The 11824-nt window shown below is 35.5% G+C and overlaps 1 protein-coding gene and 3 long non-coding RNA genes across 5 annotated transcripts; all 4 read right to left on the bottom strand.

Annotated features, from left to right (window-relative positions):
* Positions 1-1665: 1665 nt before the first annotated feature.
* Positions 1666-2949, bottom strand: LOC144959591 (uncharacterized). Its single transcript, XR_013642634.1, has 3 exons — positions 2888-2949; positions 2204-2297; positions 1666-1921 (listed from the first exon to the last, which is right to left on the bottom strand). It is a non-coding gene; the product is annotated as an uncharacterized LOC144959591 (long non-coding RNA).
* On the bottom strand, positions 2949-3884 carry LOC144959852 (uncharacterized). Its single transcript, XR_013642695.1, has 2 exons — positions 3649-3884; positions 2949-3381 (listed from the first exon to the last, which is right to left on the bottom strand). It is a non-coding gene; the product is annotated as an uncharacterized LOC144959852 (long non-coding RNA).
* A 706-nt stretch (positions 3885-4590) lies between these two features.
* LOC144959907 (uncharacterized) lies at positions 4591-6388 on the bottom strand. Of its 2 annotated transcripts, XR_013642709.1 has the most exons (4): positions 6360-6388; positions 5892-6027; positions 5574-5723; positions 4591-5307 (listed from the first exon to the last, which is right to left on the bottom strand). It is a non-coding gene; the product is annotated as an uncharacterized LOC144959907 (long non-coding RNA). The 2 variants fall into 2 exon arrangements; XR_013642708.1 differs by lacking the exon at positions 6360-6388 and having other exon boundaries at positions 5892-6144.
* LOC144959590 (uncharacterized) lies at positions 5605-9685 on the bottom strand. Its single transcript, XM_078892212.1, has 7 exons — positions 9629-9685; positions 8511-8605; positions 7511-7660; positions 6750-7242; positions 6360-6504; positions 5973-6027; positions 5605-5723 (listed from the first exon to the last, which is right to left on the bottom strand). The coding sequence occupies exons 4-7, from the start codon at positions 6944-6946 to the stop codon at positions 5605-5607; spliced, it is 516 nt and encodes a 171-aa protein (XP_078748338.1). The 5' UTR covers positions 6947-7242; positions 7511-7660; positions 8511-8605; positions 9629-9685.
* Between the last annotated feature and the right edge of the window lie 2139 nt (positions 9686-11824).

The following is an 11824-nucleotide window of genomic DNA, read 5'->3' as shown; positions in this document are numbered from 1 at the left end:
GCTTCGAGAACAATACTGCCGGAAATCAAATCCGGCATGTCATCCTTCTTTACGACGCGGAAATGCGCACGACCAATGATGTTAAAGACGCTGACATCGCCCCCCCCCCCCCCCGCTCCCCTCTTCATTCATTTGGCGCCCTCAACGATATCACCCTACGACACTGCCACCAGAAAGAAAGACACCATCTTCCTATTCCTCTTCTTCTTATTATTATTATTATAATAAATATAACAAAATGAATGAGCACCGACGGAACGGCTCTGGCGACTCTTGTCCGAGCTCATTATATTTAAGATTATTCCTCTCTATAGCGGAAATGCGTCCTACAAATAGATACCGCTATCAGTCTACGACACTGCCACCATTGGAACGGAAAAAATCGCGTTCCAGAACTATACTGCCGGAAATCAAATCCGTCATACCATCCTTCTTTACGAAGCGGAAATGCGCACGACCAATGACGTTAAAGACGCTGACACCCCCCCCCCCCCCACCCCGCTTCCTTCATTTGGCGCCCTCAACGATATCACCCTACGACACTGCCACCAGAAAGAAGGACACCATCTTCCTATTCCTCTTATTATTTTTATTTTAAAATATAACAAAATAAATGAGCACCGACGGAACGGCTCTGGCGACTTTGTCCGAGCTCTTTACTTTAAAAATTATTACTCTCCATAGCGGAAATGCGTCCTACAAATAGATACCGCTATCTCTCTACGACACTGCCACAATTGTAAACGATAAAACCACGTTCAAGAACTATACTGCCGAAAATCAAATCCGCCATGCCACGAGTAAAAAAACTGTTTTGCACTAAAGTGTCCGAGCCCTGACCAATGACGTTAAAGACGTGGACATTCCCCCACCTCCCTTCCTTTATATGGCGCCCCCTACGACTCTGTCACCAGAAAGAAAGACACCATCTTTCTATTCTTCTTATTTTAATAAACATAATAAAATAAATGAGCTTTCATACAGCGCAATATCCACTAAACGTGCTCAAAACGCTTTACAAGGGGTCCCTGTCCAACAACAATACTTAGCACGTAGGATGAGACATGACGCCTGTTAGGCGATATTACAATTTTTCGGACAGGGACAACGCTGTTAACTGTCAGGCATCCATTTTACACCTGAGTACAGTGAGATAATGTGAGTAAACAGTCTATTCCAATGACACAATCATGCGCCGAGCCAGGCTCGAACCCAGGAAAGCGAGTGTCATACCACTAGACCACATAGCCTTCTTCTTCTTCTTCTTCTTCTTCTTCTTCTTCTTCTCTTCTTCTTCCTTCTTCTCTTCTTCTTCTTCTTCTTCTTCTTCTTCTTCTTCTTCTTCTTCTTCTTCTTCTTCTTCTTCTTCTTCTTCTTCTTCTTCTTCTTCTTCTTCTTCTTCTTCTTCTTCTTCTTCTTCTTCTTCTTCTGCTACATCTTCATCGTCTTCTTCTTCTTCTTCTTCTTCTTCTTCTTCTTCTTCTTCTTCTTCTTCTTCTTCTTCTTCTTCTTCTTCTTCTTCTTCTTCTTCTCCTTCTGTGAAAACGAGACAGAATTTACAATAAAATTCAAAGTTTATTATTAAAAGAATTACAATTAGTATACCATTTGTTTGGAATTTCAGGCAATATATAAATATATATGAGCTGTTTGACGAAACTTTCTTCCACGGCCGATTATATGTTCCCAGGGAGTGAGATGCAGTTCAACGTTGGTTTGTTGTCATAATAAAAGAAAAGAAATGGACTGTGGAGGCTATTAGAAAATCAGGTCTTTGTCCTCAGGCCATGCTCGCATTTATCTGTTAAAGTTTTATCTTTAATCTTGGACATGGATCTACCGTCGTCTTCCTTCTATAGGCTCCTAAATAATGGAAGGCCATGTGAAGTTCGTCCTTAGTATTCCTGGCCGTCACATATATCTGGGGGAACATAAGAAAGAAAAGAAAAAGAAAATGTATTTGTACCAGCCGAGAATTAATCTACATGAGTGGGGAGTGGGAGGGGAGGTATTTTGTTACTCCGATGTAACTTAAGAATTAGATAAATCTCTTTACATCTCCTTAGAGAGACCCCCCCCCCCAAACAACCACCCCCCCACCCCGAACTTTCCAAATTATCTCCCAGTAGAAGCCGATCCTTTACTCGGTAAATTTTGTATTATGTAGACAAAGGAAACAAAGCCAAACTCATAATTTACTTACGCCTTTTAAGACCTTGTCTTCTCTGATGCAATTATTGGGGCACTTCTCCGGTTTATTGCAGACAAAGTCTTTGTGAAATATAGCACACTTGTATCTGTTTAATTAAAAAGAATAAACATAGATATTTGAATCATCTAAAGCCGTGTGATTATTATTTTTTTTTTGAAGAAATGTTTACTCATTTACCGTCACACAGCTCACACTATGACATTATTTTTTTCCGAGAAAAGACCAGAAAAATGTAAGAAAGACAGATGCATAGCCTTTTTTCTAAGACAGAACTGTAGTAGTCAAAGTGTTGATAAAAACATGTAAAGGGAATTAATCCTTGGTATTTGTACACCCTATGTTATATTCTTGAGTTGCATCCCTTGAACAACACAATGGTTACCGGTTGGTTTGTCAGTTCATTACATCAACTATGCGCCGAGCGAGAATCGTACGCAGGACCTTATTATTATTATTATTATTATTATTATTATTATTATTATTATTATTATTATTATTATTATTATTATTATTATTATTATTATTATTAGTATTATGATCATTATCATTATCATTTAATAATAATAAATAATAATAATAATAATAATAATAATAATAATAATAATAATAATAATAATAATAATAATAATAATAATAATAATAATAGTAATAATAATAATAGTATCACACTGTTACCTTTCAATGTGGGCTTTTAAGGTAGGTGTGAAATAAATGCCCGCTGGACCATATGTCTTCATGGTTTTGTGCTGGTTTACTTCTGCTCGATACAGATCATTATTTTGGTCAGTCTCGCGAGCCGTCTTAAACTCATCAACAGACAAGTTTCACAAGGCTCCAAGACGGGACATGCTGCCTATAGCGAGAACAGTCATTAATGTGTCTCGAACTCTGGAGGTGTCAGCCCATGTGGAATCGTCCGTCAGGCTTTTCAACAAGTCTTTTGTTGGGAGGTCTGTGCTGAGGTCTTTGTCCTCAGGCCATGCACGCATTTTATCTGTTAAAGTTTTATCTTTAATCTTGGCAAAGGTTCTGTGAAACTCTGGGAAGGCTGTCTTGAGTGATCTTATAAGACTTGGATCCACCGTCGTCTTCCTTCTATAGGCTCCTAAATAATGGAAGGCCATCTGAGGTTCGTCTATAGTAAATTTATTCCTGGCCGTCACATATATCTGGGGGAAAATAAGAAAGAAAAGAAAAAGAATATGTATTTGTACTAGCCGAGAATAAATTTACATGAGTGGGGAATGGGAGGGGAGGTATTTTGTTGCTGTGAAGTAACTTAAGAATTAGATAAATCTCTTTACATTTCTTTATAGAGACACCCCCCCCCCCCCCCGTACTTTCCAAATTATCTCCCAGTGGAAGCCGATCCTTTACTAGGTAATTTTTATATTAGGTAGACTAAGGAAACAAAACCAAACTCATAAATTACTTACGCCTTTTAAGACCTTGTCTTCTCTGATGTAATTATTGGGGTACTTCTCCAGGTTTATTGCAGACAAAGTCGGTCACGATGGGTGGCTCAAAATATGCTCTTGACGTGCTGGGCTCGTCCAATCTTAACTCTTCACTTTGCAAGCATTGTACTGGAATAAAAAGATATAGATGAACTTCAGTACATATTTCATATGAACCTTTTTTTTTTTAGACAGCCTTTATAAAGCGTTTACCACCCCGCCCCCCGCCCCCCGCCCCCCCCCCCACCTCCTCTTCTTCCTCACCATCGCCCCAACATTTTTAACATCACTGTACCTGCTCCAATGGCTCTCAATCCTTTATATATAGTTTTGTCGTAAGTTTTGGCCGCATACGACTCCCTGTGTACCTACAAACTGTGATGCATCGCTTCGGATAGGGCCGACTGAACTTCTTCAGGTGAATCCCTTTGCTGAAACGAGAATAGAAAAAAAAAACACACATAAAAATCAAAAATAAACAGAATAAGTAGCTATTTGTGTGTTCGGCTTGTGTTGGTTTCTTTGCTTTTTTTTTTGTTTTTTTTTTGTGTTTTATTTTCGTGGGTTTTTTTTAGGGGGGGGGGGGTGGTTGTGTTGTTTGTTTGTTTTTTTCCATGTCTTTCTTTTTTTTAAACCGTCTACTCGGGATTCTGATTAAGAAAGAAAAATAATACATAAATAAAGATAGAACAGATAGAAACGATTATATGCTAGACATATTAACAACGCTTTCAAACATTGAATACTTACTGCAAAGGCCACGCTTTTTCTCATTTCAGTCGCCGAGATTTTGGTGAGGCGTCTAAAAATGATTCCAGCATGGCTTGATGTTAGCTGACGGCCGGACAACGTGAAAAACACCCATTTGGATTGCACTGGTCTTTTATCTAAATACCTGAAATATTTTTTTTTAAACACAAACCAAAAAAAAAAAAAGAAATATTAAAGAATCAATAATCCCATGAGTTGGCAAATTCTATTGACGATTATCCTCAAGTATTAACATTATATAAATAATAATAGTAATAATAAAATAATAATAATAATAATAATAATAATAATAATAATAATAATAATAATAATAATAATAATAATAATAATAATAATAATAATAATAATAATAATAATAGTATCACACTCTTACCTTTCAATGTGGGCTTTTAAGGTAGGTGTGAAATAGATTCCCGCTGGACCATATGTCTTCATGGTTTTGTGCTGGTTTACTTCTGCTCGATACAGATCATTATTTTGGTCAGTCTCGCGAGCCGTCTTAAACTCATCAACAGACAAGTTTCACAAGGCTCCAAGACGGGACATGCTGCCTATAGCGAGAACAGTCATTAATGTGTCTCGAACTCTGGAGGTGTCAGCCCATGTGGAATCGTCCGTCAGGCTTTTCAACAAGTCTTTTGTTGGGAGGTCTGTGCTGAGGTCTTTGTCCTCAGGCCATGCACGCATTTTATCTGTTAAAGTTTTATCTTTAATCTTGGCAAAGGTTCTGTGAAACTCTGGGAAGGCTGTCTTGAGTGATCTTATAAGACTTGGATCCACCGTCGTCTTCCTTCTATAGGCTCCTAAATAATGGAAGGCCATCTGAGGTTCGTCTATAGTAAATTTATTCCTGGCCGTCACATATATCTGGGGGAAAATAAGAAAGAAAAGAAAAAGAATATGTATTTGTACTAGCCGAGAATAAATTTACATGAGTGGGGAATGGGAGGGGAGGTATTTTGTTGCTGTGAAGTAACTTAAGAATTAGATAAATCTCTTTACATTTCTTTATAGAGACACCCCCCCCCCCCCCGTACTTTCCAAATTATCTCCCAGTGGAAGCCGATCCTTTACTAGGTAATTTTTATATTAGGTAGACTAAGGAAACAAAACCAAACTCATAAATTACTTACGCCTTTTAAGACCTTGTCTTCTCTGATGTAATTATTGGGGTACTTCTCCAGGTTTATTGCAGACAAAGTCGGTCACGATGGGTGGCTCAAAATATGCTCTTGACGTGCTGGGCTCGTCCAATCTTAACTCTTCACTTTGCAAGCATTGTACTGGAATAAAAAGATATAGATGAACTTCAGTACATATTTCATATGAACCTTTTTTTTTTAGACAGCCTTTATAAAGCGTTTAACCACCCCGCCCCCCCGCCCCCCGCCCCCCCCCCCCACCTCCTCTTCTTCCTCACCATCGCCCCAACATTTTTAACATCACTGTACCTGCTCCAATGGCTCTCAATCCTTTATATATAGTTTTGTCGTGAGTTTTGGCCGCATACGACTCCCTGTGTACCTACAAACTGTGATGCATCGCTTCGGATATGGCCGACTGAACTTCTTCAGGTGATTCCCTTTGCTGAAACGAGAATAGAAAAAAAAAACACACATAAAAATCAAAAATAAACAGAATAAGTAGCTATTTGTGTGTTCGGCTTTGTGTTGGTTTCTTTTGCTTTTTTTTTGTTTGTTTTGTTTTATTTGTTGTTTTATTTTTCGTGGGGTTTTTTTTTAGGGGGGGGGGGGGGGGAATGTTGTTGTTTGTTTTTTTTCCATGTCTTTTCTTTTTTTTAAACCGTCTACTCGGGATTCTGATTAAGAAAGAAAAATAATACATAAATAAAGATAGAACAGATAGAAACGATTATATGCTAGACATATTAACAACGCTTTCAAACATTGAATACTTACTGCAAAGGCCACGCTTTTTCTCATTTCAGTCGCCGAGATTGTTGAGAGGCGTCTAAAAATGATTCCAGCATGGCTTGATGTTAGCTGACGGCCGGACGACGTGCAAAACACCCATTTGGATTGCACTGGTCTTTTATCTAAATACCTGAAATATTTTTTAAAAACACAAACCAAAAAAAAAATATTAAAGAATCAATAATCCCATGAGTTGGCAAATTCTATTGACGATTATCCTCAAGTATTAACATTATATAAATAATAATAGTAATAATAAAATAATAAATAATAATAATAATAATAATAATAATAATAATAATAATAATAATAATAATAATAATAATAATAATAATAATAATAATAATAATAATAATAATAGTATCACACTCTTACCTTTCAATGTGGGCTTTTAAGGTAGGTGTGAAATAGATTCCCGCTGGACCATATGTCTTCATGGTTTTGTGCTGGTTTACTTCTGCTCGATACAGATCATGATTTTGGTCAGTCTCGCGAGCCGCCTTAAGCTCATCAACAGACAAGTTTAACAAGGCTCCAAGACGGGACATGCTGCCTATAGCGAGAACAGTCATTAATGTGTCCCGAACTCTGGAGGGTCAGCCCATGTGGAATCGTCCGTCAGTTTTTTCAACAAGTCTTTTGTTGGGAGTTCTCTGCTGAGGTCTTTGTCCTCAGGTCATGCTCGCATTTTATCTGTTAAAGTTTTATCTTTAATCTTGGCAAAGGTTCTGTGAAACTCTGGGAAGGCTGTCTTGAGTGATCTTATAAGACTTGGATCCACCGTCGTCTTCCTTCTATAGGCTCCTAAATAATGGAAGGCCATCTGAGGTTCGTCTATAGTAAATTTATTCCTGGCCGTCACATATATCTGGGGGAAAATAAGAAAGAAAAGAAAAAGAATATGTATTTGTACTAGCCGAGAATAAATTTACATGAGTGGGGAATGGGAGGGGAGGTATTTTGTTGCTGTGAAGTAACTTAAGAATTAGATAAATCTCTTTACATTTCTTTATAGAGACACCCCCCCCCCCCACCCGAACTTTCCAAATTATCTCCCAGTGGAAGCCGATCCTTTACTCGGTAATTTTTATATTAGGTAGACTAAGGAAACAAAACCAAACTCATAAATTACTTACGCCTTTTAAGACCTTGTCTTCTCTGATGTAATTATTGGGGTACTTCTCCGGGTTTATTGCAGACAAAGTCGGTCACGATGGGTGGCTCAAAATATGCTCGTGACGTGCTGGGCTCGTCCAATCTTAACTCTTCACTTTGCAAGCATTGTACTGGAATAAAAAGATATAGATGAACTTCAGTACATATTTCATATGAAACTTTTTTTTTTAGACAGCCTTTATAAAGCGTTTACCACCCCGCCAATTTACAAAGAATTACAATTAGTATACCATTTGTTTGGAATTTCAGCAAAATAAATGAACTTAACTTCAATTTAAATTTTCCAGCAACATATAAATATATATGAGCTGTTTGACGAAACTTTCTTCCATAGCCGACTATATGTTCCAAGGGAGTGAGATGCAGTTCAACGTTGGTTTGTTGTCATAATAAAAGAAAAGGAATGGACTGTGGAGGCTTTTAGAAAATAAGGTCTTTGTCCTCAGGCCATGCTCGCATTTTATCTGTTAAAGTTTTATCTTTAATCTTGGCAAAGGTTCTGTGAAACTCTGCGAAGGCTGTCCTGAGTGATCTTATAAGACTTGGCCTTCCATTATTTAGGAGCCTATAGAAGGAAGACGACGGTGGATCTGAAGTTCGTCCTTAATAAATTTATTCCTGGCCGTCACATATATCTGGGGGAAAATAAGAAAGAAAAGAAAAAGATAATGTATTTGTACTAGCCGAGAATTAATCTACATGAGTGGGGAGTGGGAGGGGAGGTATTTTGTTACTGTGAAGTAACTTAAGAATTAGATAAATTTCTTTACATGTCTTTATAGAGACCCCCCCCCCCCAAACCACCACCACACCACCCCCCCCCCCCCCCAAACCACCACCACACCACCCCCCCCCCCCCCGAACTTTCCAAATTATCTCCCAGTAGAAGCCGATCCTTTACTCGGTAATTTTTGTATTACGTAGACAAAGGAAACAAAGCCAAACTCATAATTTACTTACGCCTTTTAAGACCTTGTCTTCTCTGATGCAATTATTGGGGCACTTCTCCGGGTTTATTGCAGACAAAGTCTTTGTGAACTAGAGCACACTTGTATCTGTTTAATTAAAAAGAATAAACATAGATATTTGAATAATCTAAAGCCGTGTGATTATTAGCTTTTTTTGAAGAAATGTTTACTCATTTACCGTCCCACAGCTAACACTATGACATTATTTTTTTCCGAGAAATGACCAGAAAAATGTAAGAAAGACAGGTGCATATCCTTTTTTCTAAGACACAACTGTAGTAGTCGAAGTGTTGATATAAACTTGTAAAGGGAATTAATCCTTGGTATTTGTACACCCTATGTTATATTCTCGAGTTGCATCCCTTGAACAACACAATGGTTACCTGTTGGTTTGTCAGTGCATTACATCAACTATGGGCCGAGCGAGAATCGTACCCAGGACGTTATTAATTATTATTATTATTATTATTATTATTATTATTATTATTATTATTATTATTATTATTATTATTATTATTATTATTATTATTATATTTATTTATTATTATTATTATTATTATTATTATTATTATTATTCATTATATTATTATTATTATTATTATCATTATTATTATTATTATTATTATATTTATTATTATTATTATTATTATTATTATTATTATTATTATTATTATTATTATTATTATTATTATTATTATTATTATTATTATTATTATTATTATTATTATTATTATTATTATTATTATTATTATTATTATTATTATTATTATTATTAATTATTATTATTATTATTATTATTATTATTATTATTATATTATATATTATTATTATTATTATTATTATTATTATTATTATTATTATATTATTATTATTATATTATATTATTATTATTATTATTATTATTATTATTATTATTATTATTATTATTATATTATTATTATTATTATATTATTATTATTATTATTATTATTATTATATATTATTATTATTATTATTATTATTATTATCATTATTATTATGCATATATTATCCATTATTATATAGCCAAAACAACCAAAAACTGTAAAAAGAAAAGAAGACCCTCGCCCCAACTTTTTCACATCACTGTACCTGCTCCAATGGCTTGCAATCCTTTACATATTGTTTTGTCGTGAGTTTTGGCCGTATACGATTCCCTGTGTACCTGCAAACTGTGATGCATCGCTTCGGATATGGCCGACTGAACTTCTTCAGGTGATTCCCTCTGCTGAAACAAGAATAGAAGAAAAAAACACATAAAAATAAAAAATAAACAGAATAAGTATTTCTGTGTTCTGCTCTGTGTTCTGCTTTGTGTTGGTTTCTTTTACTTTGTTGTTTTGTTTTGTTTTTTGTTGTTTTATTTTTCGTGGGGTTTTTTTAGGGGGGGGGGGGATGTTGTTGTTTGTTTTTTTCTTGTCTTTTCTTTTTTTCTAACCGTCTATTCGGATTCTGATTAAGAAAGAAAAATAATACATAAATAAAGATAGAATAGATAGAAACAATTATATGCTAGACATATTAACAACGCTTTCAAACATTGAATACTTACTGCAAAGGTCACACTTTTTCTCATTTCAGTCGCTGAGATTTTGGTGAGGCGTCTAAAAATGATTCCAGCATGGCTTGATATCAGCTGACGGCCGGACGACGTGCAAAACACCCATTTGGATTGCACTGGTCTTTTATCTAAATACCTGAAATAATTTTTTTAAAACACAAACCAAAAAAAAAATATTAAAGAATCAATAATCCCATGAGTTGTAAAATTCTATTGACGATTATGTTCAAGCATTAACATTATATAAATAATAATAGTAATAATAATAATAATAATAATAATAATAATAATAATAATAATAATAATAATAATAATAATAATATAATAATAATAATAATAATAATAATAATAATAATAATAATAATAATAATAATAATAATAATAATAATAATAATAATAATAATAATAATAAATAATAATAATAATAGTATCACACTCTTACCTTTCAATGTGGGCTTTTAGGGTAGGTGTGTAAATAAATGCCCGCTGGACCATATGTCTTCATGGGTTTGTGCTGGTTTACTTCTGCTCGATACAGAGTATTATTTTGGTCAGTCTCGCGAGCCGCCTGAAACTCATCAACAGACAAGTTTCGCAAGGCTCCAAGACGGGACATGCTGCCTATAGCGAGAACAGTCATTAATGTGTCCCGAACTCTGGAGGTGTCATCCCATGTGGAATCGTCCGTCAGGCTTTTCAACAAGTCTTTTGTTGGGAGGTCTGTGCTGAGGTCTTTGTCCTCAGGCCATGCTCGCATTTTATCTGTTAAAGTTTTATCTTTAATCTTGGCAAAGGTTCTTTGAAACTCTGGGAAGGCTGTGCTGAGTGATCTTATAAGACTTGGATCCACCGTCGACTTCCTTCTACAGGCTCCTAAATAATGGAAGGCCATCTGAAGTTCGTCCTTAGTAAACTTATTCCTGGCCGTCACATATATCTGGGGGAAAATAAGAAAGAAAAGAAAAAGAATATGTATTTGCACTAGCCGAGAATTAATCTACATGAGTGGGGAATGGGAGGGGAGGTATTTTGTTACTGTGAAGTAACTTAAGAATTAGATAAATCTCTTTACATTTCTTTATAGAGACACACCCCCCCCCCCCCCCCGAACTTTCAAAATTATCTCCCAGTAGAAGCCTATCCTTTACTCGGTAATTTTTGTATTAACTAGACTAAGGAAACAAAACCAAACTCATAAATTACTTACGCCTTTTAAGACCTTGTCTTCTCTGATGTAATTATTGATGAACTGAACATTTCATATGAACCATTTTTTTAGACAGCCTTTATAAAGCGTTTACCACCCCCGCCAATTTACAAAGAATTACAATTAGGATACCAGCTGTTTGGAATTTCAGCAAAAGCAATGTACTTAACTTCAATTTAAATTTTCCAGCAATATATAAATATATATGAGCTGTTTGACGAAACTTCTTCCACGGCCGACTATAATGTTCCCAGGGAGTGAGATGCAGTTCAACGTAGGTTTGTTGTCATAATAAAAGAAAAGGAATGGACTGTATAGGCCTTTAGAAAATAAGGTCTTTGTCCTCAGGCCATGCTCGCATTTTATCTGTTAAAGTTTTATCTTTAATCTTGGCAAAGGTTCTGTGAAACTATGGGAAGGCTGTCCTGAGTGATCTTATTAGACATGGATCTACCGTCGTCTTCCTTCTATAGGCTCCTAAATAATGGAAGGCCATGTGAAGTTCGTCCTTAGTAAATTT

This window comes from Berghia stephanieae, chromosome 14 (assembly GCF_034508935.2).
Source record: "Berghia stephanieae isolate SIO BIC M18660-M18661 chromosome 14, UCSD_Bste_1.3, whole genome shotgun sequence".
Taxonomy (NCBI): Eukaryota; Metazoa; Mollusca; class Gastropoda; order Nudibranchia; family Aeolidiidae; genus Berghia; species Berghia stephanieae.
The sequence above is the reverse complement of the archived record's forward strand: the minus strand, read 5'-3'. Positions and strand labels throughout refer to the sequence as shown.

Excerpts from the sequence above, each read along its gene's own strand:
- LOC144959590 (XM_078892212.1), bottom strand. The coding sequence starts at position 6,946 with ATGACTGTTCTCGCTATAGGCAGCATGTCCCGTCTTGGAGCCTTGTTA. Across the intron at positions 6,505-6,749 it reads TTAAAAGCCCACATTGAAAG|GTATTTAGATAAAAGACCAG; the intron begins GTAAGAGTGTGA and ends AAAATATTTCAG. Across the intron at positions 5,724-5,972 it reads ATCCGAAGCGATGCATCACA|TACAATGCTTGCAAAGTGAA; the intron begins GTTTGTAGGTAC and ends TTTTTATTCCAG.